This window comes from Equus przewalskii, chromosome 13 (genome assembly GCF_037783145.1).
Source record: "Equus przewalskii isolate Varuska chromosome 13, EquPr2, whole genome shotgun sequence".
In the NCBI taxonomy this organism is placed as follows: Eukaryota; Metazoa; Chordata; class Mammalia; order Perissodactyla; family Equidae; genus Equus; species Equus przewalskii.
Window position 1 is genome coordinate 56,382,864 of NC_091843.1, and position 27,468 is coordinate 56,410,331.

The 27,468-nt window shown below is 37.1% G+C and overlaps 1 protein-coding gene across 2 annotated transcripts; it reads left to right on the plus strand.

Moving 5' to 3' along the window:
* Positions 1-180: 180 nt before the first annotated feature.
* CCDC112 (coiled-coil domain containing 112) lies at positions 181-26,271 on the plus strand. 2 transcript variants are annotated; one of them, XM_008513900.2, is made up of 10 exons: positions 181-586; positions 9,220-9,341; positions 13,326-13,447; positions 16,280-16,369; positions 18,667-18,742; positions 19,152-19,542; positions 22,514-22,927; positions 24,375-24,470; positions 25,215-25,333; positions 25,544-26,271. In XM_008513900.2, exons 1-10 carry the CDS (start codon positions 470-472, stop codon positions 25,572-25,574), a joined length of 1,578 nt encoding a protein of 525 aa, XP_008512122.2. In that variant the 5' UTR covers positions 181-469; the 3' UTR covers positions 25,575-26,271. The 2 variants fall into 2 exon arrangements, with proteins under 2 accessions (XP_008512122.2, XP_070425627.1); XM_070569526.1 differs by lacking the exon at positions 16,280-16,369 and having other exon boundaries at positions 270-586.
* Positions 26,272-27,468: the final 1,197 nt, after the last annotated feature.

Sequence of the window (27,468 nt, forward strand, 5' to 3'; positions counted from 1 at the left end):
CCCCGGCCCGCGCCCCCGCCCGCGCCCCCGCCCCGCCCTGAGCCCCGCCCCCGCCCCCAGCCCCCAGCCCCCAGCCCCGCTCCCAGCCCCGCTCCCGCCCGCTCCCCGGCCCCGCCCCCAGCCCCGCTCCCGCCCGCTCCCCGGCCCCGCCCTCAGCCCCGCTCCCAGCCCCGCTCCCGCCCGCTCCCCGCCCGCTCCCCGGCCCCGCCCCCAGCCCCGCTCCCAGCCGCGCTCCCGCCCACTCCCCGCCCGCTCCCCGGCCCAGCCCCGCTCCCCGGCCCCGCCCACACCCCGCCCGCTCCCCGGCCCAGCCCACACCCCGCCCGCTCCCCGGCCCAGCCCTGCATCCCGGCGGAACCCGGTGGAGCCGCGCCGCGCTGGGAACCGTCTGCAGAGTCAGGAGCTCCCCCGCCCCCGAATTCCCCAGGCCTGCGTGGCCGCGGCAGCCCAAGCCGGTCAGCGAGGAAAGATGGCCGCCCTGACGACGGTCGTGGTGGCGGCGGCGGCCACCGCTGTAGCCGGGGCTGTGGCGGGGGCGGGCGCGACCCCCGGGACCGGCGTGGGAGCAGCGCCTGTGCCGCAACAGGTAAACCGAGGAGGGCTGGGAGCCTCTCTGGTGGCTGGCGTGGGCCTGAGGGGGCTGCAGGTCCCGGAGGCGGGACGGGTCCCCCGCCCTCGCTGAACAGGTGTCTTCTGCAGCGCGGCCCCGGGAGGCGGGAGGCGCGGGGTTAGCCTCCCTTTGCTCGCGGCCTGGCGCACGCCGGGCGTTGCGCTTTGTTCTCTTGTGCATTAAGCTGCTCTTGTAGAGCCACGTCCATGTGGTTTTGGAATCAAGAAAGACCTGGGTGGAAACCTGGCTCTGCCGCTTCCTAGCGTGTGATAGGAACATACTTATCCTCTAGGCGACTCAGTTTCTTCTCTGAAAATTGGAGCTAATAATATGCACCTTCTCGAGCCGTGGACATCTGTCTGGGAAGCCCCTGGGACAATGCTTGGTTGGAGAGGGATTCAGTGCCCAGTAACTGGTGGCTGATGTATTGCACCTGCGCTGGGAACACAAAGAGGAATCCAATATGGGATGGTCCGAGGCAGATGAGTTCCCAGAGATCCTCTTAGGACCCCTTTCTCCGCAGTAAGAACCAGAGGATCCCTGAAAGAGATTGTTGGATCCAGTGGCTCAAGGCAAAGATCTTGACTCCTCTCATTCTCTCACAGACCACACCCAAAGCATGGGCAATTCCTGCCTGTTCTGCCTTCAGGATAAGTCCAGAATCCCACTGTTCTCACTGTCTCCAGTGCTGCTGCCCTTGTCCACACTGTCATTTCTCCACTGGCTGAAATACTTTTCTGATTGGTTTCTATTCTTTCACTCTTTCCTTCCCAAAGTATTCTCAACACCCAGGGCAATTCAGTCTAATAATGACACTCTTCTGCTCAGAACCCTCAGAGTAAACCCGACGTCTTTACCATGGTTTTCAGGGTGTATGAGCTTCCCCCACCACGGCCCTCTCACCTCTTCTCCAGTCCTCTGCAACCATACCAGCTTCGTGGTCCCTCAGACATGCCAAGGACTCTCCTGCCTCATATATCTTTGCAATTGCGATAGCTTTGCAATTGCTATTCCCTCTGCTTGGAATGCTCTTCCCTCATGGTCCCATGGCTAGCACTGTCACTGCCTTCAGATATCTTTGTTCAAATGCCATCAGCTCAATGATCCTTTCCATGACCTCCCCAAACTGAATCCCCTTTTCCAGCACACCGTGTTGCCTTTTCCGGTTTTATTTTTCTCCATAGTGCTTATTACCATGTAATATATTACCTATTTTTTTATTGTCTTTCTCCACCTGCCGCTGCCCCCCACCGTGGGAATGTAAGCTCTATGAGGGCAGAAACTACTGGAAGTTTTACTCACTACTGCATTCCCAGCTCCAAGAACTGTGCCTGTTTAGTTCATAGTAGGAACATCGCAGACATGCACTGAATATTTGTGGATCACTCCAAACCTGAAGGAAGGCTATTGTGAGCTGAGGACAGGTTCCATGTTTTTCTTCCTCTAAGAAAATATAGTGATTTTCTGTCTTTACTTGTATAAGTTCAGGAAATTCCACTTCAGGCCAATTTTCTCACACATCGTCTGTAATTCTCTTTATTATTCTAATTCTGGCCCAAATGTCTCAGGGAAAAAAAAATATAAAATATATAAAGACACACATAAAATATTTTTAAGTAACTTAAGAATATATTTTTGAATGTATGATCCTAGTAGTTTAGCCATCTTGCTGGCTTTCTCCATACAACCTTTCTGGCTTACTCTAGTTCACAGTGACTTGTTCTCTAGATTCTTGTAACCATGTTTTACCTCCTGGTTTACATTTCTCACAAGCTGCCTAATGTTATTGATGCAGACTTGTATTACTCCTCTATGGTGATTCTCAGAGGTTTGCCTTTCCAGGGGTTGGATCAGAATCACCTGTGGAGCTGGTTCAACTGTTTTATCAGTTTCCTACATTTAGCAACGTCTGGAGACATTTTTGGATGTCATGACATTGTGGGGAGGGGTGGGGCAAAGGTGTGCTATTAGCATCTAGTGGGCAAAGGCCAAAGGACAGCCCCCTACAACAAAAAATTATCTGGTCCAAAATGTCAGTAGTACTGAAGTTGAGCCCCCCTGCTTCATCTTCTCTTACTGCCTTAGGGAAGACAGAGCCTCGTAGTTGACAATCATAGCAGTAATGCGGTAGAATTCCTCAAGGGTGTTTGGGCTTTAAAACAGAATTGTAACCGTTGCTGTACCATATTATGAGATTTTCAAGTTTAGCTGTGATATCCCTCTTTATACTTCTGTCACATGCTGCACACATGCCCAAACACTCAGATTCTACAGCCTAACACTGAACTCGAATATTTGTCATATGATTCAATCAGTGAGTGTTCCTATTGACTCTAACAGTGAAACCAACTAATATTTTCTTGAGAAGAGAGAATTTTCCTGATGACATTCTCATGATGTTAGAGATGCCCACCAAAATATCCAAAATTCCTATATTAGTCTGCTGTCCATAACAAAATACTACAGACGAGGGCTTAAACAACAGAAAATTTTTTTTATAGCTCTGGATGGGAGAAGGTGGTGTCAGAATTGATTTCTGGTGTGACCTTTCTTCTTGGCTTGTAGGTGGCCACCTTCTCGTGTGTCCTCGTGTGGCCTTTCCTCTGTGCCTGTGCAGAGAGACAGAGAGAGAGAGCTCTCTGGTGTTGCTTCCTCTTCTTATAAAGATACCAGTCCTATTAGATTAGGACCCCACTTTTATGACCTCATTTAACCTTAATTACATCTTAAAGGCCCCATCTCCAGATATAGTCACAAAGAGGGTTAGGGCTTCAACACACAAATTTTGGGGGAACATAATTCAATTCATAACAGTTCCCTTAAATTATTTTGGAGTAATTATCTTTGAAATTTTCAAATGATTTTTTATTGTGTTTTATTCTACAACCTCCTTAGGATGTGAAATCTCATAAATTTCTTACCTATTATGAAAAGTAATAATACCTTATCTATGTACCTTTTTAATATTTGTATATTATTTGTTCATTATCCCCCCCCATTGCTTTTCAAGACTGGAGATGACAAATCTCTTTACCCTCCTCTCAAATGCCACTTTCTTGTTGATCATTTTAATTGTTGAATTATTACTGTTTTGAAGTATTCCTAACAGATCACACTAGGTATGTCCTCGTTTTGTACGAGGATAGGGCTGTGTCTTCTGTTTTGTTTTATTTCTGTTGACCTTCCCTGTGATGGTCTAAATTTTATGGCCCGTGGCTGCCTGGAGTAGTCCTTGAGTAATAACTACATTCCTTCTCTGACTTTAAATGAATTTCCTCTAGAAGATCATGCACATGTGTAGGGCTCTGTCTTTGTCCAAGTGTGGTAGGCTGAATAATGGCCCCCCAAGGATGTTCATGTTCTGATACCCAGCACCTCTGACTATGTGACCTTGCATGGCAAAAGGGACTTTGCAGATGTGATTAAATAAAGGGTCTTGAGACAGGGAGTTATCCTGGATTAGCTGGGTGGAACTAATTATTCACAAAGGTCATTATAAGAGGAAGGCAGAAGGATCAGAGCCAGTAATAGAAGATGTGACAATGGAAGCAGGAGGATGGAGTGATGTGAAGAAGGGACTATCAGCCATGGAATGAAGGAAACCTCTAAAAGCTGGAAAAAGTAAGGAAGTAGATTCTCCCCTGAAGCCCGCAGAAGGAATGCAGTCCTGCCGACACCTTAATTTTAGACTCGACCACCAGAACTGTAAGAGAATAAATTTGCATTGTTTAACCCTGTAAGTTTATGGTAAACTAATTTGTGGTAAGTTTGTTACAGTAGCAATAGGAAACTAATATATAAGACCAGAGAAGCCCCTAAGTCCTCATCTTTGGCTGAACTGGAAGTTCTGTGCAAGCAGGAAGTGAAGGCTAAGGTTGAATTGTAAACTACCTGCCTGAGTATTGAAGGTGTGTCCCAGCATGCACACAGACCCCTCAGCAAAGGCCGGGAGACTCACTGGTTCAAGGCATCCAAGAAAATTTCTGACCAACCAAATGATAACTAAGGTAACTAAGCAGAGATTTCAGTGCTGTAGAAACGAAGAATACAGACTTTACAGAATTGGTTCAGGAAAGTGCCTAAACAAACAGCAACAACAGCAAACCTTGGGGATGGGAAAGAATCTCATTTTCAGAATTACCACATTCTATTTTTTAAAATAGGTTTTTAACAAAAAAAAATTGTGAGACATGCAAAGAAACAAGAAACTGTGGTCCACACATAGGAGAATTTTTTTTTAAGCAGTGAAAGAAACTGTCCCTAAGGAAGACTGGATGTTGGTTATAATAGACAAAGATTTTAAACCAGCTGTTTTAAATACATTCAAAAAACTAAAAGAAATCATGGCTAAGGAACTAAAAGAAAGTATGAGAATGATGTCTTACCAAAGAAAAAATGTCTATAAAGAGATTACAATTATAAAGAAGAAGCAAATGAAAATTCTGGAGTTAAAAAGTACGAGAACTCAAATGAAAAATTCACTGGAGGGCCTCAACACCAGATTTGAGCTGGCAGAAGAAAGAATCAGCAAACTTGAAGCTAGGTCAATTCAGATTATCTACAGTGAGGAACAGAAAGAAAAAAAGAATGAAGAAAAATGAACCAGAGCCTCAGAGTCCTGTGAGAAACCATTAAGCATTATGCATAATGAGAATCTCAAGAGAGGAGAGAGAAATGGGCAAAAAAAAAAAAAAAAGAAAAAAATTTCAAGAAATAATGGCTGAAAACTTCCCAAGTTTGATGAAAAATATTAATCTACACATTGTTAGAGCTCAGTGAATTCTAAGTAGAATAAACTCAGAGATCCATACCTAGACACATCATAATCAAACTATTGAAAGACAGAGACAAAAAGAAAATCTTAAAAGTACTGAAAGAGAAGCAACTCAAGACATACAAAGGATCCTCAATAAGATTAACAGCTGATTCTTATCAGAAACCTTGGATTCCAGAAGGCAGTGGGATGACATAGTCAAAGAGCTGAAAGAAAAGGACTCTCAAACAATTCTATGTCCAGCAAAATTATTCTCTAAAAATGGAGAAATTAAGACATTCCCAGATAAACAAAACTATGAGAATTCATTGCCAGCAGTTCTGCCTTAGAAGAAATATTAAAGGAAGTCCTTCAAGCTTAAATAAAAAGACACTAGACAGTAATTCAAATCCACATGAAGGATAATGTGAATAATATGACTAAAGAGTACTGGTAAAGGTAAATATAGGGGTAAATATAAAAACTAGTATAAATGTATTTTTTTGTTCATAACACACTTTTTTCGGAAAATAGAAGAGGGAACACTTCTCAACTCATTTGATAAGACCAGTATTACCCTGATATCAAAATCAGACAAAGACATCATAAGAAAGAAAATATCAGACCAGTATCTCTCATGAATACAGATGCAAAAATTCTCAACAAAATAGTAGCAAACCAAATCTAACAACATATGCAAAGGATTGTACACCATGATCAATTGGGACTATTCCAGACTTGCAGGGTTGGTTCAACATATGAAAATCAATCATTATAATAGAAAATATTAATAGAATAAAGGACAAAAACCACATGATCATCTTAATAGATGTAGAAATATTGATTGACAAAATCCAACACCATTTCATGATTAAAATATTCAATAAACTAGCAATATAAGGGAACTCCTCAACCTGATAAAGGTATCTATGAAACACCCACAGCTAACATAATACGTAATGATGAACAATGAAAAGCTTTCCCCATGAGATCAGGAACAAGACAAGAATTCCACTCTCACCACTTTATTCACTGGAGATTCTAGCCAAGGCAATTAGGCATGAAAAACAAACAAAAAGCATCCAGATGGAAAAGAAGTAGTAAAATTATCCTTATTTGCAGGTAGCATGATTTTGTATATATTAAAGAATCCACAAAAAAACTACTAGAGCTAATAAGTTCAGCAGGATTGCAGGATACAAGAGCAACATACAAAAATCACTTATACTTCTTTATGCTGGCAATGGACAATCCAAAAATGAAATTAAGAAAATAATTCCATTTACAATGGTATCATAGAATAGAGTACATAGGAATGACTGACTTTAACAAAAAGGTACAACGCTTATACTCAGAAAACACTGCGGGCTGGCTCTGTGGCCGAGTGGTTAAGTTCGTGCGCTCCGCTGCGACAGCCCAGGGTTCGGATCCTGGGCGTGGACATGGCACCACTCGTCAGGCCATTTTGAGGCAGCGTCCCACATCCCACAACTAGAAAGACCTGCAACTAAGATATACAAATATGTACGGAGGGGTTTGGGGAGATAAAGCCGAAAAAAAAAAAGATTGGCAACAGTTGTTAGCCCAGGTGCCAATCTTTAAAAACAAAAGAAAAAAAAAAGAAAACTCTGAAACATAATTTAAAGAAATTAAAGAAGACTTACATTAGTGGACATTTTGTGTTTATGAGTATGAAGACTTAGTATTAAGATGGCCATACTCCCAAAATTGATTTACATATCCAGTGCAGTCCCCATCAAAAGCTCAGCTGCCTTTTTTTTTGCAGAAATTGACAAGCTTATCCTAAAATTCATATGGAACATGCAAAGGACCCAAAATAGCCACAGCAATCTTGAAGAACAAAGTTGGAGGACTCACAGTCTTCTTAATTCTAAAGCTTCTTCCAAACTACAGTAATCAACAGTGTGGTACTGGCATAAGGATAGACATATAGATCAGTTAAAGTTAAGAGGTAAACTCTTATAGGTATAAGCAATTGATTTTCTATGGGTGCCAAGATAATTCAGTAAGGAAAGAATAGTCTTTTCAACAAATGGTGTTGAGACAACTCCATATCCACAAACAAAAGAGTGAGATTGGACTTTTACCACATACCATGCACAAAAATTAACTCAAAATGGTTAAAACACCTAAATGTAAGAGATAAAAATATAAAAGTTTTAGAAGAAAATAGGTGGGAGTCTTCATGACCTTTGGTTAGATGATGGTTTCTTTTATATACACCTAATGCACAAGCAACCAAAGATAAAATAGATAAATTGGACTTTACCAAAATTGAAAACTTTTGTGTTTCAAAGGACATTATCAAAAAAAGTGAAAAGACACTTGATGAGAATGTAAAATTGTGCAGCCAGTGTGGAAAACAGTTTGGCAATTCTTCAAATAGTTAAAAACTTTTGTGCTTTGAAGGACGTTATCAAGAAAGTGAAAAGACAACTCAGAGAATGGGGGAAAATATTTGCAAATCATATACCTGATAAGGGACTTATATCCAGAATATATAAAGAATGCTTCCAACTCAACAATAAAAAGATGACCCAATTTTACAAATGGGAAAGTAAAAAATAGAGTTACCTTATGATCCAGAAATTCCACTGCTAGGTATATGCCCAAGAGAATTGAAAACATATTCTTACTAAAATTTGTACAGAAATGTTCATAGCAGCATTATTCATATTGGCCAAATAGTGGAAATAACCCAGTTGTTCATCAGCTGATGAATGGCTAAACAAAATGTGGTAGATCCATATAATAGAACATTATTTGGCCATAGAAAGGAGTGAAGTACAGATGCATGGTACAAACGGATGAATCTTGAAAACATGCTAATTGAAACATGCACACACAAAAGGCTACATATTGTGTGATCCCATTTATATTAATTGTCCAGAACAGGCAAAGCCATAGTCAAAAATAGATTAATGATTGCCAAACGCTGGGGGGAAGAGGGTTGGGGAGTGACTACTAATGGATACTTAGGGTATTAATGGGTTTCTTTCTGGCATGATGAAAATATTCTGGAGTTAGATAATGGTGATGGTTGCACAAATTTGTGAATATACTTAAAGCCATAGCTGTACATTTTAAATGGCTACATTTTATGGTATGTGAATGATATCTCAATTAAAAAAATATTTCCTAAAGTCATTACTTTATTCTTGCTTGCTTCTAGAAATGTAAAGCCTCGTTTCCTTTTTCCCTCATCTTGCACGTTAGTCTGTCAGCAATTCCTCTTCGTTATACCTCCAAAATGTGTTTAGTCATCTTCTTTTAATCTGCACCGTCACCCATAGTCCTAGACACTATCCTTCCTTGTCTGTGTGGCTAAACCAGCTACCTCACTGATCCTTCTGCTTCCAGTCTTGCCTCACCTCCTCCCCCACCTCTCACCAATTTATTCTCCAAATAGTATCCAGAAAGATTTTGTTAAAAAATTAAATATGCTGTGGCATTCTCCTGCTCAAAAACCTTTAGTAAAATTCAGACTCCCTAAGTGACTTAAAATGCCAATGTGATATGCCGGGTACCTACCTCTCTGCTCTCATCTCCTACCAAGCTCCCCACCTTTACTAATCGCACGTCACAATTGCCCTTCCTCTCTTCCTCTGCTTGAACTAGCCAAGGTCTTTCCTGCTCTAGAGCTTTTGCACGTGCTGGTCTCTCTGCCTGGGACAGCTTTCCTACTGCTTTTGGCACGGCTGGCTCTGTTCTTCCTTAAACATCAACCCCTTGAATAGAACTTCTGTGACCATTCTGACTGCAAAAACAACCCTTTACCCCATTGTCTCCATCCATTTTATTATTGAGTATAAATGTATTTTTGTTTTCTATGCAGAGTGATGGATGTTTTGGTACTTCAGGTGGAATTCGTCCTTTTCAGCTTCAAAACTGGAAGCAGAAAGTTAGTCGGACTAAGAAAGCAGAATTTATACGCACAGCAGAAAAATTTAAAAATCAGTAAGTATAAGAACACTATCTTCAAATAGTATTACTAGCCATTTTATTAAGAACAATGTAAAGTTAATTCTACTCCACCCAGTCCAACCCCACATTAAGTTACAAAATTCTAACCACTAGCCTTTCACATACAAAACAAGAGAAAGGTAGGAAGTGTGAAATAGACAGATGATAGATAATAGACTATTTAATATAAAATTAATTTTTAATAGAGTTATTTAAACTTTATTTATTTTTACCATTTGAATCAGTATAGTTCAAGGGTAATGAAACAGTAGTAACTCAAATAAGTACTCAAGTAGTAATCAAATAAGAAATTGAATACATTTTTCACTTAGCAAGGTAAGCATTTAGTAAATATTTTTGAATGAGTGAATAGTGAAAAGTCTGTACTCTCCAGTTATTTTTTTGAAACGGACTTTTAAGTGGTTTCCCTCCCCTTGGTCTCTGCCCCTTTCAGAACCCTCCTGCACATTACGACTAGACTAACTGAAAAGTTGCCATTTGTTTTAATTTTTAGTGTCTATGTATTTTTTCTTTAAATAACCAGTGATTTTTATTGTGTTCAATGCCCTCAGCAGCACCATGATATAAATATTCTGAAGAATGATAAAATAATTAGAACTCAGAGCACCCAACCTTACCCTATAGTGGAAAGCTTTATAAAAAACACTGCTTTGAACTTATACAGTATCAATTTGCTAAAGAACCAAGAGAACAGGAGTCTTTTGTAAGAAATGGTCTCTGGACCAGAATTAGTGGCAATTGTTTAGAAATTCTACCAATAAAAAAGTATATTGTTTGAATTTTGAAAAGTGATACCATCCTATGCTTTTATCATGTATGCATATGTACTATACTACCATACTATAGCTTTGAGAGGTTGAATTTTCACTGCATTTATATAATATTTGTATTTTTAATACTCAGAATTTGAGAAAATACAATTTTATTTTCTTTGATTTCCAAAATGCATTTCCTTAGATAGCATTGGACTCTGAGTTAGGGGTGCTGGTTTATCTTTCTCTCTAGAGAGGGTAATCTACCAAGCAGTGAATGTCCATATAGATATAAACCAGTAGATTATGCCAGTACAGATACCTCGTCTACTAGTATGTGTTGGTTTTACAGCTCTGTTTAGGCTTTCTTCATCTGTTAGAAGGTTTTAGAAAAACTCGTGGGAAAATAAGTGTTAGAAAAATCCATTGGATGAGCGTTTCTAGAGCCAGCTCCGATAGTCTAGCAGTTAAAGTTTGGCGCACTCCACTTCAATGGCCCAGGTTCACTTCCTGGGCGTGGATCCACACCACTTGACTGTCAGTAGCCATGCTGTGGCTGTGGCTGACATAGAAGAACCAGAAGAATTTACAGCCATACACAACTATGTACTGGGGCTTTGCAGGGATGGGGGGGCAGGGAGGAAGATTGGCAACAGATCTTAGCTTAGGGTAAATCTTCCCCTGCAAAAAAAAAAAGAGTGTTTCTATCCAACAGTTCTCATGGATACAAAGGAAAAAACACAATGTGTAATATAATTCTGTTTTATTTTCAGAGTAGGTAATACATTCACATGATTCAAAAATCAGTGCATATCAGGGGACACAGTGGAAGGTCTCTGTTTTACCCCTGACCCCAGCCACCTACTTCCCCTCCTCAGACAACCACTATTTTTAGTTTCTTGTGTATCCTTCTACAGATATTTTATGTGCTTATAAGGAGACAAAAATACATATTGAGATTTTTCCTTTCTTATATAAATGATGGTATACTGTACACACTGTTCTGCACCTTGTTTTGTTTTGTTTTAACTTAAGAGTGTATCTTAGATACCAAGAAATTTTGATTTTTGTCAGGCATGATGATGGCATTATAATGTAATGTAAGTCAAATATCCATAATCTCTAGAGATACAAACTGAAGTATGTTGGGGTGAAATTACATAATGTAGTGGGTTTACTTTAAAATACTTACGTAAAAAAAAAAAAAGGAAAAGAAAGAGACAAACCAAGAGAGGGGAAAGTATTGCATCAGTGATGTGAGAGACATATCATATGAGGGTGTACGAGGCGGGTCAATTTATTATTCTCTACTTTTGGGTATGTCTAACCTTTTCATGTAAAACTTTTGTTACAAAAAGAGTATATCTTGGAGATCTTTCCCTGTCAGTACGTAAAACACAGTACCACTGCCTTGTGTTCCAGTGTATGAATGTACCATAATTCATTTGACCTGCCTCTTAGTGATGGACATTTAGGTTATATTCAGTCTTTTGTTTTAACAAACAGTCCTTCAGTTAATTGCATTATCCACATAGGTCCACATCATCTTGCATATGTGTGAGTGTATCTTTAGGTAAAATTCCTAGAAGTCAAAATGCTGGGTCAAAGGTATATGAATTTTCAGATATGATAAATATTGCTAAATTGTCCTGCATAGGCAATTTGAAATTCCACCAGCAATTTATGAGAGGACCTATTTTTCCCACAGTTTTGTCAACAGAATATATTATTTAAACTTGTGACTTTTTGCCAATCTGATAGGTGTACAGTGTTGCCATGGAATAATTCTAGTTTGCATTTCTCCTATTATGAGTGAGGTTGAGCATCTTTTCATATGCTTGGCAATTTGTCTCCATCAGTATGTTTTGAATGTCTTTATAGGTTAATATTTCTAAGCCAGGAATGGCAAAACATAACTTACTTACTGTCACAGCATATCCTGTGTCCATGGCAGATATTTTGATCATAGTAATTTCCCCCACCTGCAACCAGAGCCTAGATTGGCTTCCCAGTCCTCAGCACAGGACTCCAGTAGCCATCCTACTCCATTAGAGCTGACCTGTAGACTGAAGTCTATTTGACATCCCTGTTCTTCCCATTGCTTCTTCTCCCAAACATACCTCCTGATTATGATCCCCTCAGCCTTTGGGGCAGCCAGGTAAGACCTGAGATAGTCTCATCTGTTTACCCTAATGCACCTTATAAATATTAAAATTTTCTCTATGTGTGGCAAAATGAAAAAGATTGGGAAGCTCTGCCTTAGATGGTTGTCCTTCAGGTTGTATGAAATTAAGTCAATGGCCAGAGACACTCTATCACTCATTAAATCCAGGATTAGTGGAGAAGAATTCATATTAATTTCTACTTTCTGGGAGTAAGACAACAGGTTTTGAAAAATAAATTTCTAAGTCCAACCAAAAAGTTTCTTGATAGTATTTGTTTTGTTTTACCCGAGGGCTCAATCCAACAATTAGAACTCCTTACTGGTAGATGGACTAAATCCAACGAACGAAAATGAGACAAAAGAAGCTTTGAAGTAAATGTAGACAATATCCCTTAAATATCCTAAAATGCCTTACTTCATAGATTGTTTATCACTCAAAGTTTTAGTTTTATTAGCAATATTAATAACTTGCATTTCCATAGTACATTTTTACTGTGTAAAGATCCCTCACATATATTATCTCATATAAGGTTAATGACAGCCCCTTTAGGTAGTGGAAAGCTGTTACTACTCCTTTTAGTGATAAGGCAGTTCACACCAGGAGAGGTTAATATCATTCACTTTTTAGTGATGAGGTGGTTCACACCAAGAGAGGTCAAATGTCCGGACTCAGGTTACAAAGTTAACGGTATCTATTGAAAGCAGCCATCAGCAGTGGTGGCCATTTTCAGGCCACAGTGAGATTGAGTTGGAGTCAATAGCCAAATAGGTATTGTATTTTCAAAGCAAGCCTGTGACTGCATTTTCCTGAACTAACATTTTGTAATTTAAATAACAATTCACATTATTTGTGATTTTACTTGAACTCTTTTCTGGCTACTATTTTGACTCCTTAGCCTTATCAATCCAAGTAATTATATTTTGACTCCTTATTTGAATTAATCCAGATATAAAGTACTGATTATTATGAGTGTCTTCATATTTTAAACAATTAAAAATATATTTAAATCATATTTATACCATTTGTTTCTTTCCTTAAAGAGTTATTAACATAGAAAAAGATAAACACAGTCATTTCTACAACCAAAAGAGTGACTTCAGAATTGAGCATGGTATGCTGGAAGAATTGGAAAATAAGTTGATTAACAGCAGGAAAGCAGAAAGTAAGTTGAGTTCACGATGAACAAAAACTGTTGAGTGATATAAAGGTGGAGTTTTACCCTGTGCTTGTCTTTGTGCATTGACTGTGTTGTATTCTCTGTCAGGATTCTTCCTATGTGGTAATAAGTTTGTCTTCCTATGTGTATTTCTTATAATTTAATAGGAAAAAGAGGGTTTTGTTTTCTGGGTGACAAACCAATGAATCTATTAAAATTTTGTAAAATAAAGGGAAATTGATTCCTGGGCTCTCTGACCTTAGCTCATCACCCTAGTATTGTTGACCGAGACCTGGACTAAGTGAACATCAACAGATTTAGAACCTATACGTAGTAGTAATGTGAAGTGGTCAAGTCACATAATTGCTTAAACCTGAGTTTACTTGTCTGTGATATAAAACCTACCATCTCTACCTCAGGAGAGCTGTCCTGTGCAGCCCATGAGATAATATATGAGAAAGTGCCTTATCGATTGTACAGCAAATATGTTCTTTTGTTTGTTATGAATATCAATCATTGTTAATAGTGTACTAAATATTGGTCTTAAAGAAGAATTGTGCAAGAATACCTTGTTTTATCATAGAGTAGATTTTATATGTTGTAAAATCTTTGTTTTAATTAAAAATTGCTTAGCATTGCTTAAAGGAAAAATAATGGTTATCAACTGACTAAGCTTTATAAAATATTAAGACTTATATAGAGAAATTATGCTGCTAACGGTAATCCGTTATAGCCAATTAAAAGAAATTCTTAAATCTTTTTCTTTCAGAATATGAGATTGCACTATTTTTAAAAGTCGTCTTTTGTCAGGTAGTGACAAGAATCTATCTCCCTCTTCTGTTGGAATGACACCAAGACCTAATATAAAAACCGAATTTCTAGTTCTCCTCTTTGATTCTTAGAGAAATCTAAACATCCCTAGTTTAATGTTTCCTTTTTTTTTTTTTTGAGGAAGAAAAGCCCTGAGCTAACATCTGCCACCAATCCTCCTCTTTTTTTGCTGAGGAAGACTGGCCCTGAGCTAAGATCCGTGCCCATCTTCTCCTATTTCATATGTGGAATACCTGCCACAGCATGGCTTGACAAGCAGTGCATAGGTCTCCACCTGGGATCTGAACCGGTGAACCCTGGGCTGCCAAAGCAGAACGTGTGAACTTAACTCCTGCACCACCGGGCTGGCCCTTAATACTTCTTAATTTTGCTCAGTTCTTTTGTAGACAGTTGAGAGGCTGATCTTTCTATGATGCCGTTAAGTACAGTGTCTCCATTCTGTGCATTTTAAGATACCTGGTATTCTCTTTTTTAAGGCAACTTTAATTTTATCTTTTTATTTCCCTTTGTTCAATGATTTTGCCTCTCTTTATTCACACTTTGTTATTCACACACTCTCAGAGAAGAAGGAATGTACTGTCTTAGTATAAAGAGACAGAAGTTTCCCCTTCCCGTATTACAGCTCAGAAATAGTAAATACCTTTTCCTTGCCTTAAATCTCATGCCACAGTTTTAGCCCACATTTATGTAATATGGTACTTAAATGGTTTGCCTATACAGAGTGGCGGTTCCAAATGAATAAATAAAAGATAATTTGCCCTACAGTGGTTATCACTGTAGCTGAGGAAACTGTGGCAAAAACAAAACAATAACAAACACTTTTTTAATTACTTAACTTTACTAGAGAAGTTTCTTGAGCTAAAATCCAACAGTAAGTAAGACCCTATAAAATATGTTGGATATAGTTTCTGCTTTTATGGAACTCTTGAATTTTAATAAAAAATGGAACAAACCAAAGTCATATATATATAATTGAGATTTGTTTTGGATATTAGCACTGGCTCCAGGCCCATAGGTAAATATTTTAAAAGATAATTGCTTTTAAGGACTTTTGGACAGAGCTGTTTGGTGCTTTAGGCTCATTTGTGAAAAAGTTGCAAAAAATAACAGGAGGGAGGTGCATACATAAAGAACCCAAAGATGATAAAATAATAATATTACTATTATATGAATATATATATGTATGAAGTGAATATATGATGTTGGCCTAATCATTTAAATAAATATTAAAGTAAGATTATTACTTCAGAAAGAAAATAGGGGAGAAGAATCCAGTTTTTCTGCTGCTGATACAGCACACCTGGAAATGTCTTTGAGACCCTCCTCTGGTTTTGAGGCTTTTATTGCGGGCCTAACATTTTACTTCAGGCTGGTCCTTTGGTTGAGCTGGGCAGCCTGTAGCATAGATACCACTACATGGCACCTGTGACACCTCCTCCAGGCTGTGACAGTGACACCAGAGGGTATCACCAGTCCCTGTCTCAGAGGATGTGGTTAGATGAAATTAATTCTCATTAGGAAATTTGTCAGTATTCATAGAATTAATATTTGTTGGACAGTTTTAGTATCCCAGCAATAGAGTTGAGGTCTATTTCAAATTCTCTTTCCATAAATTTTAGCAAATTAAAAAGAAAAGGAAAAACTGTTAAAGAACAAAACACGACAAAGCCTAAGCTACTGATCCATGTATTTATAACAGTGTCCAATAACTCAATCTCCACAGAGTTAAAAAAAAAGGAGAGACATTTCCTTGTTACAGGTTATAGTAAGATTTAACCCATTGTGCTTTTAAATATTGGAGGAAATGGAGAGAAGCTTTATTTAGAGCAAAGCTACTTGAGATGTCCAGGCTGTTTTGACACTTACAAATCACCATCTTTTGTTCATTGTTTAATTGCTCTTGACTGTCTTTTACTAAGTGATGGTGATCAGTCTTATGTGTAGAATCCTGTATTGTAACTATGTTTGTCACAGAATTATTTTAAAGTGCATACTTCTTCCACATAGGAGCAAAAATCCAGCAACAATTGGCCAAAATACATAACAATGTAAAGAAACTTCAGCATCAGTTAAAAGATGTGAAGCCTACACCTGATTGTAAGTGAATTTAGATTGCATATTCTTTCTTATGAATTCGTATTTTCCCTTGTTTGTTAGAAAAATTTATACTTTTCTAATAAGAAATTTTTCTATTTGGCATTAATGGAGCTAAACCCTACTTTATTGGTTAGGGGTTAATAAGGATGCATTGGAGAACTGTAATACCTGATTTTTATGTAGTTCTTTTAATCTTTAAAATGCTGTCAAATCCTTACAGATCAGAGTAGGCAGAACAGATATTGGTGTCGTTTAGAGGACAGAGAATCTGTGGTGTGGAAAGATTCAGATTCAGCTAATGAAGATGGAAAGAAACTGATTTCTTGATTCTTAGCCTAGTGCTTTTCCTATCATTTGCTTTTGGAAATAATTGCCTTTCGGAGGCATTTCGAATACGTAAGGAAAGGGTTAGATTAAATAGTCTTGGGGCAAATACTAGTCATTTGTAAAAACAAAATTGTATCCCTACCTCTCTACTTACACCAACATTCATTCCTGAAGGATCAAAGCAATATAGTGAGGAGCTCAAGATGTATGGACTTAAGAGTCAGACAGATGTTCGGTCAAATCCTTGATCTGTCAGTTATGTGGTTTTAGGCAAGTTACTTGATCTCCCTGAGCTTTCACTTCCTCAGCTCTGAAATGGAGAGAATCGTAGGGTTGGGGAGATGAAGTGCGACAGTGCACATAAAGCACTTGTGCAGTGCTTATAACATAGTGAGCACGAAAAATGGTAAGTTCAATATAATTATTATTTATTAAATTAATACACGAAATCATAAAAATGCTAGAAGAGAACATGGGTTAATATTCTTATAATTGTATTATAGTTTATAAGAATGACACAGATCAGAAACTGAAAAGACAAAAGTGGACATAATTGACTTTTTAAAAAAAACTTAAACTCATAAGCAAAGTTGAAAGACAATTTAGGAAAATATTAGCAATATATGTGTAACTTAAAAAGCTAATATCCATAATATACAATGAGTGCCTACAAATTACAGCAACAAAGGTAAATAACCTAATAAAAAAACAGGCACAGATTATAAGTTGCACGTTATACTAAAAGCAATACAAAACATATGAAAAAAGTGCTCAGGCTTGTTAATGATCACAAAAATGTCAATTAAATCAATAACAATAGGGGCCAGCCTGGTGGCACAGTGGTTAGGTTTGCACATTCCACTTTGGCGGCCCGGGGTTCACCAGTTTGGATCCCAGGTGCAGACATGGTACTGCTTGGCAGGCTATGCTATGGCAGGCGTCCCGCATATAAAGTAGAGGAAGATGGGCACAGATGTTAGCTCAGGGCCAGTCTTCCTCAGCAAAAGGAGGAGGATTGGCAACAGATGTTAGCTCAGGGCTAATCTTCCTCAAAAAAAAAAGACAATAAATGTTTGCCTTTTATTTTGGAAAAGTGCAAAGTACATGGAAAGGGGCTCTCTCAGGAGCTGTGGGTTGGTAGAGCCTCTTTGAAAGACAATGTGACAGTAAGTAACATACTGTAAAAAGTAGGCATACTGGGTTTTTTTGCTGAGGAAGATTTGCCCTGAGCTAACATCTGTCGCCAATCCTCCTCTTTTTGTGTGAGGAAGATTCACCTGAGCTAACATCTGTGCCAATCTTTATTTTGTACGTGGGTCGCTGCCACAGCATGGCCACCGACAAGTGGTGTAGGTATGCTCTGAACCAAACCCAGGCCACCAAAGCAGAGCATGCCGAACTTAACCACTAGGCAACAGGGCCAGCCCCAATAGGCATACTTTTTTATGTAGCATTTCAAGATTTATCAATTATCCTCTAAAAATATTTGAGCATACAAAACATATATGCAAAGATATTTACTACAGGATTGCATCTATTTTAAAGGTTAATCAATTGAAGATTCAATTAAATGAATTATGGTAGATTTAGATAATGAAATATTATATAGCCGTAAATAGAATGAGATAGCCATAATATGTATTGATGTGGAAAGTTAACCACTTTTTTTTTTACCACAACATTTTATAAACTAAAAACTGCTTGTCACAAAACAGTATGTGTAGTATGAAACATTTTTTTGTAAAACATAATATTAATATTTAATAATATGTGTGCGTGGGAAAATATCTGTCATCAGAAAAAAATTGCAATCCTAAAAATTAGCTTTATAAAAGCACAATTTTCATATGCTTTAGGTTAAGTAATATTCTTAAATTAAGGGAACATTCCATTTTTTCCTATTATTTCATTCTTAGTCATACTGAAATAGGACATAACATAATTTTTCCATCTTTTTTTTTTTTTTACAGTTGTTGAAAAGCTCAGAGAAATGATGGAAGAAATTGAAAATGCAATTAACACTTTTAAGGAAGAGCAGAGGTTGATGTATGTTTTAAACTCATTTTAAATATAAAATTAGTGACCTTTATTTTTCAATAATTCTCCACTGGGTTATTGTATATGAACCATTTTATTGTTAGGTATTTAATATTAGTCTTACACAAAAGCATTATAATACCTCTCTTCTTTTGTTTTAGGTTTTAGACTGCTTTTCATGTTGAAAGAGAATTTTTGCTTATATTTGGACAACATAAAAATCCCAAATAAGAATGTGAAAGATTGGTTTTTTCTCTGAGGAAACTCTTTTAAGCCTTAGATTTATAAAGGTTAATAATTTTAAGTGGAGAAGATGACATGAAAAGAGTCAAGAATAATTAAGTTTGAGGGGGAAAATGAAGGGTTAATATGGATTGGTTGGTATCTTTTTATTCAAACTTTATTTTTAAAATTTTAGATATGAAGAGCTCATTAAAGAAGAAAAAACAACTGATAATGAGTTGAGTGCCATATCAAGAAAAATTGACACATGGGCTATGGGTAATTCAGAGACAGAGAAAGCTTTCAGAGCAACGTCAAGCAAAGTTCCTGTAGACAAAGTAACACCAAGTACTCTTCCAGAAGAAGTGGTAGATTTTGAAAAATTCCTCCAGCAAACAGGAGGGCGGCAAGGGGGCTGGGATGATTATGATCACCAGAACTTTGTAAAGGTGAGAAACAAACATAAAGGGAAGCCAACATTTATGGGAGAAGTTCTGGAACACCTTCCTGGAAGAACACAGGATGAAGTTCAACAGCATGAGAAATGGTATCAAAAATTTCTGGCCCTAGAAGAAAGAAAAAAAGAGGTAATAATAATTATAATAGCTCTTGTTTCTTGTATATTTCTGTGCTCCAGGCACTGTGCTAAACTCTTTAACATGTATCAGTAACTTTACAACAACCCTATGAGATATGTTTATAGTTTTTTCCTCCCGTCTTATAAAGGTGAAACTGAGGCATTGGGAAATTAAGTAATTTTACCCAACTAATGGAAGTACAGTTGGATTTCCTCGAGGCCAAACATTTCTACCCCAAGAAATAATACAATGGGTTAAGAAAACTTCTGATTGTGGGCAAAAACCCTCTGTGTCCACCAGAAATGTGGGAAATCCAGATCTATTCAGGCTTTTGATAAAAGTCATCTGACCAGCAAAGGCCACATTGTTTTCAGTAGAAAATAAAGAGGCAGTAAGAAAGAACTCTGGGACTCTTAAAAGTTTTTTTGAGTTTTGGAACCTCAGTCTCATTGCTTATTTTAAAAGACTCAAAATTTTGGCTACCCCAGAGAAAGGAGTAACTCCTTAATTGTAGCAAATACCTAAGAAGTTCCATTTTCACAAAAATATTCTGGCTTTGGTTTAGATCAGGACTTCTCAACCTTGGCACTGTTGACTATTTGGGCTCGCTAGTTCTTTGCCGTAGCCGCTGTCAGCAGCAGCATAGATGGTCAGCAGCATCCCTGGCCTCCACTCACTAGAGGCCAGTCACACCACCTTAGTTGTGATTATAAAAATGTGTGTAGACATTGCCAAATGTCCCCTGGAGGGCAAAAACTGCCCCTGGTTGAGAACTCTGGGTTTAGATAGTCTAAGTCTGAGTCCCTTTTTTGTAGACCTCAGCTATGATAAACTTCAACTCGCTTGGTTTTACAACAAAGATATGACTGTACAACAGATGATATACCTAAGGAATATTAAAGAAATTAAGAAATTAAATGCTGATTAAAGAAATACTGATTCCACATTTAGTCTAAAGTTTTAGAGGAAATAGCTGAGGTTTGTTGTTTGTTCCCTCTGAAATAAGTTGAATGTGGAAAGATTGACATTTAGGACTTTAAGAAAAATTTTTGAAACATAAGTCGATTTTGAAAACTCAAAACAACAAGCTATTAAGAATTATTGAGGCTTTTTTCCCAGGATACTGAAACATGCGGTCCCTGGACCAGCAAAATCAGCATCACTTGGGAACTTGTTAGAACTTACCAAGCCCCAACCCCAGACCTAATGTGAACTCTGGGGGTGGGCCCAGCAAGCTGCTTTAACAAGTCCTCCCGCTTATTCTGTTACAAGCCAGAGTTTGAGAACCAACACTCTAGGGCAAAGGAACAGCCACAGTGCTTCTTGTAATGGAGGTAAACCACCCGGGTTCTAGCTTACTCTTCTTGTCCCCAACCAGTCTACTTCCTGATGTTTGATGATTGATTGGATGTAGGGGTGAGGTAGGAGGAGATGTGAAAGTGGAGGTGCCATTTACTGAAGTAGGACATGTTGGAGGAGAAGAGGAAAATTTGGGGGAAAGCATCGGGAATGTAGTTTTAAATCTATTGAGTTTAAGATGTTGTGTAGGAAATTTACCATTTTTGTCTCCTACTTCCTTTAATATGTCCTATGTTTTGCCTAAATGAAGACGCTTATTTTCAGACATGCCCTGAACTCTCTGGCCTGACTGCCCTTGCTTATCTTATTCTCATTTTCTGGAACCTCCATTTTTTCTTTCCCCCTCCACTGCCAGCCTGTCAAAATCTGTCCAGATCAGATGCTGCTTCCTGCTTGCCCACTCAAACATAAGCAGTCCCCCTCAGAATTTCACTAATACTCTGTTTATACCTCTTTTATGATGTGCTGTGGCGCATTCTGTATTCTAGTCTTGATGCACACATCTTACCTCACCTGGAGCAGTGCCACTCAAACTTGCTCCATGGACTGGATGTTACTTTGCAAACTGTTACTGGTCTTCAGTGAGGTAAAGTGATCATACAAGAATCAGCTAACCAGTAAGCACACTGTTTAGTTCAGGTGACTGTTTTTTTCATAGAAGACTTTCTCGTTGAAGAAAGCAGTACGTTGATTTACATTCTGGCACAAATTCCTGCTATTGTTGTGCACTAGCACTTTGAGTAGCATTGTACTAGATGGCATCTGGTATAGTTTTAAGCATCTGTGGTTCCTATCACATTACCTTGCATATAGTACACATACCATAAGGATTTATTTAATGAGCGAATGATATACCATGAGGAAAATGAAGAAATGGTTTCTTGACGTGAGGAGAAAGTAATTCAGTGGATGTATCCTTTATGGCATAGAGAGGCTGCTAGAAATTTAAATAATCTTTACATACCTATATGTAAAGCTATGGAGTTATTTTAACTTTTTGTTTACACTATGAAGCACTGTGTGCCAGACACTGACTCATTTCGTCTTTGAGATGTACTACCTACCACTTTTACAAATGAGCAAAATAGGGACAGAGAAATTTAGTGACTCATCCAGGGTCGAACTTAGTAAGTGGCAAAGCCGTGATTTGGTCCCAAATAGCCAGCCTGGCTTCACACCCATGCTCTCAACCACCCTACTTTTAATTCCTTTTCTGGTATTTGACTCAAGAAAGGTTGCTCCAAAAGTGCTCTAAGCCTAGAAAGAGGATTTAGAAGCAGAAGTGAGGTGATCAGAAGAAAGCAATATTTCCCATGAACACAAATGAAGGAGGTGAAGGGGAAGAGGACACTTCATGAGGTGCAGTCCTTGTGAACCTGCAGATTAAGAGGAACGCCAAACGAATAAACCATCATTCAGTGGTTCAAAAGATACGTTAATTTTTTTAAAGCAGAAGTAGAAAAAAATTGCATTTGTTTTTTAAAAAACGTACTTTAAAACCTAAGCAGCCAGCATCCTGCAATCAATATTCTTTCTAGAAAGATGGATTTGAGGGTGTATTTTAAAGTGCTTTTGGTTGTTAAAAATATTTTTCTCTTGCTATCTTGTTTTAATCATTTAGTCTATTCAGAATTGGAAAACCAAAAAGCAGCAAAAAAAGGAGGAAATTTTCAAGTTTAAAGAAAAGGCAGAGAACATACCTATGCTTTTTCATAATAAACAAGAAAATAATCAAAAGCAAAAAGAAGAACAAAGAAAGAAGCAGAAATTGGCAGTTGAAGCTTGGAAAAAACAGAAAAGTATAGAAATGTCAATGAAATATGCTTCCCAGTTAAAAGAAGAGGAAGAGAAAGAGAAAAAGCAACAGAAAGAGCGCCAGCGCCAGTTTAAGCTAAAATTACTACTAGAAAGTTACACCCAGCAGAAGAAAGAACAGGAAGAATTTTTGAGACTTGAAAAGGAGATAAGGGAAAAGACAGAAAAGGCAGAAAAAAGGAAAACTGCTGCTGAGGAAATTTCCAGGTTTCAAGAAAGAGTGAGTAAATATGTTTCCTAAATAATTTTTCAGTGTTACACGTAGAGGTATTACTTCCAGATTCAGTTCAGCAAAAATTAATTGAGTGCTTTTTATATATTGGGCCTGTACCTAGCATTAGTGTATCAAAATGAGTGAGGCATGCTCCCTCATTTCTAGTGGATTCTGGCCTAGTGGGAAAGATAGTTGTGCAGGTGGGCGATTTCAGCATAACGTGCTAAGTGGGCTGGTGATTGAGGTGTGGACAGAGAACTTTAAGAGGTGGATACGCAGGGAGGGAAGCCTACCATAGCTAGAGTGTCAGACAGAAGGTGATACTTGAGTTGAGTCTGGAAGGAGAAGAAAAGGTAAGGAAAGGAGGATCCTTCCTAGCAGAGGGAATAGCATAATTGGCTGCTTGGAGGAGTATAACAGTGTGGTTTGTGGGGGAAACTATACACACTTCGGTGTTCTTAGGGCATCCAGTGGAGGATGAGAGCCAGCAGTAGACAAGGCTGGAAAGGCAGCCATAGGCCAGGCCATGACTGTCTTGTCTTCTCTGCCAAACTGGCTGGTTCTGCCCCACTAGTGATTTGCTTCCTTGTTCACTGTCCATCTCCCCACCATAATGTCAGCTCCATGAGGGCAGAGGTTTTGTCCTTTTTGTTCATTCTTGTACTCTAGGGTCTGGTACATTGTAGATCCTCAATGTATACTTAAGGGAATCAAAGTTACTGCTGAGAGGTAGGATGTAGGTGATTTTAAACAAATATATACAAGAAAAATGCTAATCAAAGAAAGGTTACAATCTGCTTATCAAAGTGGAATTCAGTCCAAAAAGTATTAAAAAAGACAAGAAAGGGTATTTAAAATGAAAAAGGGTGCAAATGAGATATAACTGTTATGAATATAATTGTTATGAATTGTTATGTGCATCAAAATACATAGCAGCAACACTTACAAACAAAAAATAAGGGAAATACAAAGAAAAATAATAGATAAAAACACATTAATGGAATTTTTCTTAGTCCATATGTAAAAATATCCCTAAATAACAAAAGATCTCATGCCTCCCCACCCCACAAAGGGGCAAGCACGTCACAGAATAAAATACGTAGAAAAAAGAAAACCTATAAAACAAAATATAATACAAGAGATCTAAAATCAGACATATCTGTGTTGGTAAGTGAAAATGGGCTTACTTCAACTATTAAAAGGAGTTTTACATTATACTGTATAATAAATCAAGATACATGTAAAAGAAGGTGATTCAGAAAGAACCTGCATGTATTACATCTATATTCAGAAAAAATAAAGCTCTTAGCCTTTGTTGGAAAAGGTTAATATTGAAAGAGTATTGGTATGTAAAGTAATTTAATTTTACTTGCAAGCAACTAAACTTTGAAACAAATTCTAATTAATTTTACTTTCTTAATGTTACCTTTTCTTATTGGTATATGTTTTTTAGGATTTACATAAACTTGAATTGAAAATTCTGGATAGACAGTCAAAGGAAGATGAAAAGGCAGAAAAACAAAGAAGACTGGCAAAATTAAAGGAAAAGGTACTCTGTACTGACGTTAATTTATTTTTATTGTTATTATCCTAATTCCTTGATTTGTAAGGATACAAACATAAAATCCATTTTCTTTATATCCAGCTTTATTTCTATATCATCTCCTTTAAATTTCATCCTTCATGTATTTACATATTATGAAGCATAGCTTAGTAAAATTTAAGCAACTGTCGTTTAAATTCTACAATTCCACATTATAAGCGCCTCATTTTCTTTTACCCTAAATTACTTCTGTCTTCTTACTCTTCATTTTCTTCTTTATTCTTCCTCTATGAGCCTCTATTTTGGACCTTTGGCAGCTATGAGCATCTCTTAATCTCACTGGTAATCCTCACAACTAAAGATGTTGGTGACTCTCATGGATAAAACAAAAGACTTACTGGTGGTTATCCATCCTAAATTGATTGCCTGGCTATAGCACTATCCTACTTTGCTGCATTACATTTCCCTCATAATAGAAATAGAAAAAAAATAGAACAATACAATAGAATAAAATAATTTAAGTGGAAAAAATAAACTAACAGTTTAAAACAGATTGATATAGTCTCAAGTTTATTTTAGTTATGTGAGCACAATTAGTTTACTGAAGAGGTTATTAACAGTTTTATTTCTGTTTAGCTAATATTAAGTATATTTCTTAAAACTGCTTTCTATTACTAAGGATCTTACTCACTAGTACCAACTGAATAGTTCATATAAATTAACTGGCACTCATTGTACTTCTGGTTACAGGTTGAAAACAATGTCAGTAGAGATCCCTCTAGACTTTACAGACCTACCAAAGGTTGGGAAGAACGGACCAAAAAGATAGGACCAACAGGCTCTGGGCCACTTCTGCATATCCCACATAGGTAAAAAGGACTTAGAATGAATGTTCACTTTATAATAATTTAATAACTATGTGTTTATATTTTATGTAGTTCTGTATGTATATTATATTTTACAATAAAAAGTTGATAAAGCAAATCTGTATACATTTTTTTAATGTTAACATTTAATCAGTTAGGATTTTTAAAAAATTTCCTATATATTTATAATCGCTCTTCTCTTCTTCTCCTTAGGGCTATTCCAACGTGGAGACAAGGAGTTTAAAAAGAATATGAGATAATGAAATTGGTGTTCAGTTGATAAGAATGTTAGCATGTTCAGTTATACCTGGAGAGAGTAACTAACCATGTTCTTTAGCTGTCACTAGCCTCCAGACTGATTATTGTGTTCTGTGTGAATTGACAGATATCAAGGTCCATGCAGTATTGTCATTAGTATTTCCTGTTTATACTAAGAGGGTACTTAATGTGTATGTTGGCCTATTATTGATGTAAAAGTTTTTTGAATAAGTTTATGTTACAAACATTATTTCATTTAAATACTCAGAACATTTTAAAGATACTTTGTTTTTGTCACAGCATAGCAAAATAAATTGGGACAATGATAAAGTACCATTTTTTAAACCAAAATTTTGTAACAATTATAACTTGGAGGTAAATTAGTTTGAGTAACAAAAGTGTGAAGTTTCTTTTTGAGTTATGAAATACGTTAGTACTTTTTCTAAGTTAACAAATTGGTCATTTATCAGTTACTACATTTTTGTGTAATAAATATTTTCTATTTGTTTGAAGCATGCTTTGTTTTATATAGAGAATATTTATTTTACAAATATGCTTCTCACCCATATATACTCTATAATTTGTTGTATTGATAGAATCTTTTTGGTTTCCTTTAGCTATTTCAAACTTCCCTTCAGGCCTTCTGGATTTCACACATTTATAAAATCTTTGTGTCTTTCACATCTTCCTGGCTGATGCAGTTTTCTTTTCTGCTTCTGTTTGCCTCAAAATATGAAAATTCTCTGTTCTGAAACATCATCTGAAATAAGTTAGCTTTTGAATACTATGATTTCTCTTGGTGGCATTTAAAATGTTTTAACATTGCTAGACTAATATATTTGGTCAAAAGAGTTAATTTTTAAATTTCTAAACTTTTGTACATGAAAACACAATTTAACTTAATTTGACTCAACTTTTTATATTATAAAATCTTAGTTCCTAAATTTAATTAGTTCCCAACTTATAGGAAATATACCATATATACAAGAAATATAGGAAGCTTATTTCTTATAACATTTTAGAGTATCTTTAATTGTAATTTGATCCATTTAGGTCAAATGACTCAGTCAGAAATTTACTATAAGTAATGGTCAAAATCTTTTCTTATTTCACAGTTAATATTCGAAATAGATGGCTTCCAAATTTTGGAAACTGAATTCTGATTGTACAATTATTGGTACAAAATGAGAGAATTAACATAAAACGTCCTTAATCAGGAATGCCCATTTTATTTGTAGTGCTTGTTCTCCATAACTTTGTTAAATGATATGAGGCAGTTTAGAAATAAAACAGAGAGCAGGACAAGGGATTTAAAACACAGCTGAACTGCTGCAAGATACAGAAAAGTAAAGATTTCTTATCTGTGGCTTTCTAACATTTTTTTATTGTTGTTGCACACACATGCAGCTTTCAATGTCCTGCATTTAAGGTAAGTTTACTGGGTGATGTGATTCTTATGGCTTTTTGTTTATTTTTTGTTTTGCTTTTTAATAAAAGAAATGTGGAACTTTGAAGAAACCAGTCCTTCTAACTGAATCGTAAATAAATGAATTTATTTTATGAATCCTTTATATAAAGGATGTACAATAAACATAATGTCTTCAGTAACAGGCTCATAGAAGAGTTGTCAAAAAAACATTTCTTACACTGGTTTAAAAAGTATATTAACAAGATATTTAGAAAAACACTAAGGGAAAAATTTTATAAAGCACTCATAATTCCACCACCCCAGGGTAACTTTTTCCAAAAATATACTTACATATTTTAAAATAGCTACAGTCATAGGATACATTTTAGTTACTGTAAATCACTTAACATTATATGACATATTTTCTTGTATTTCTATATAATTCAAACATTTAATGGCTAATAATGTTCAA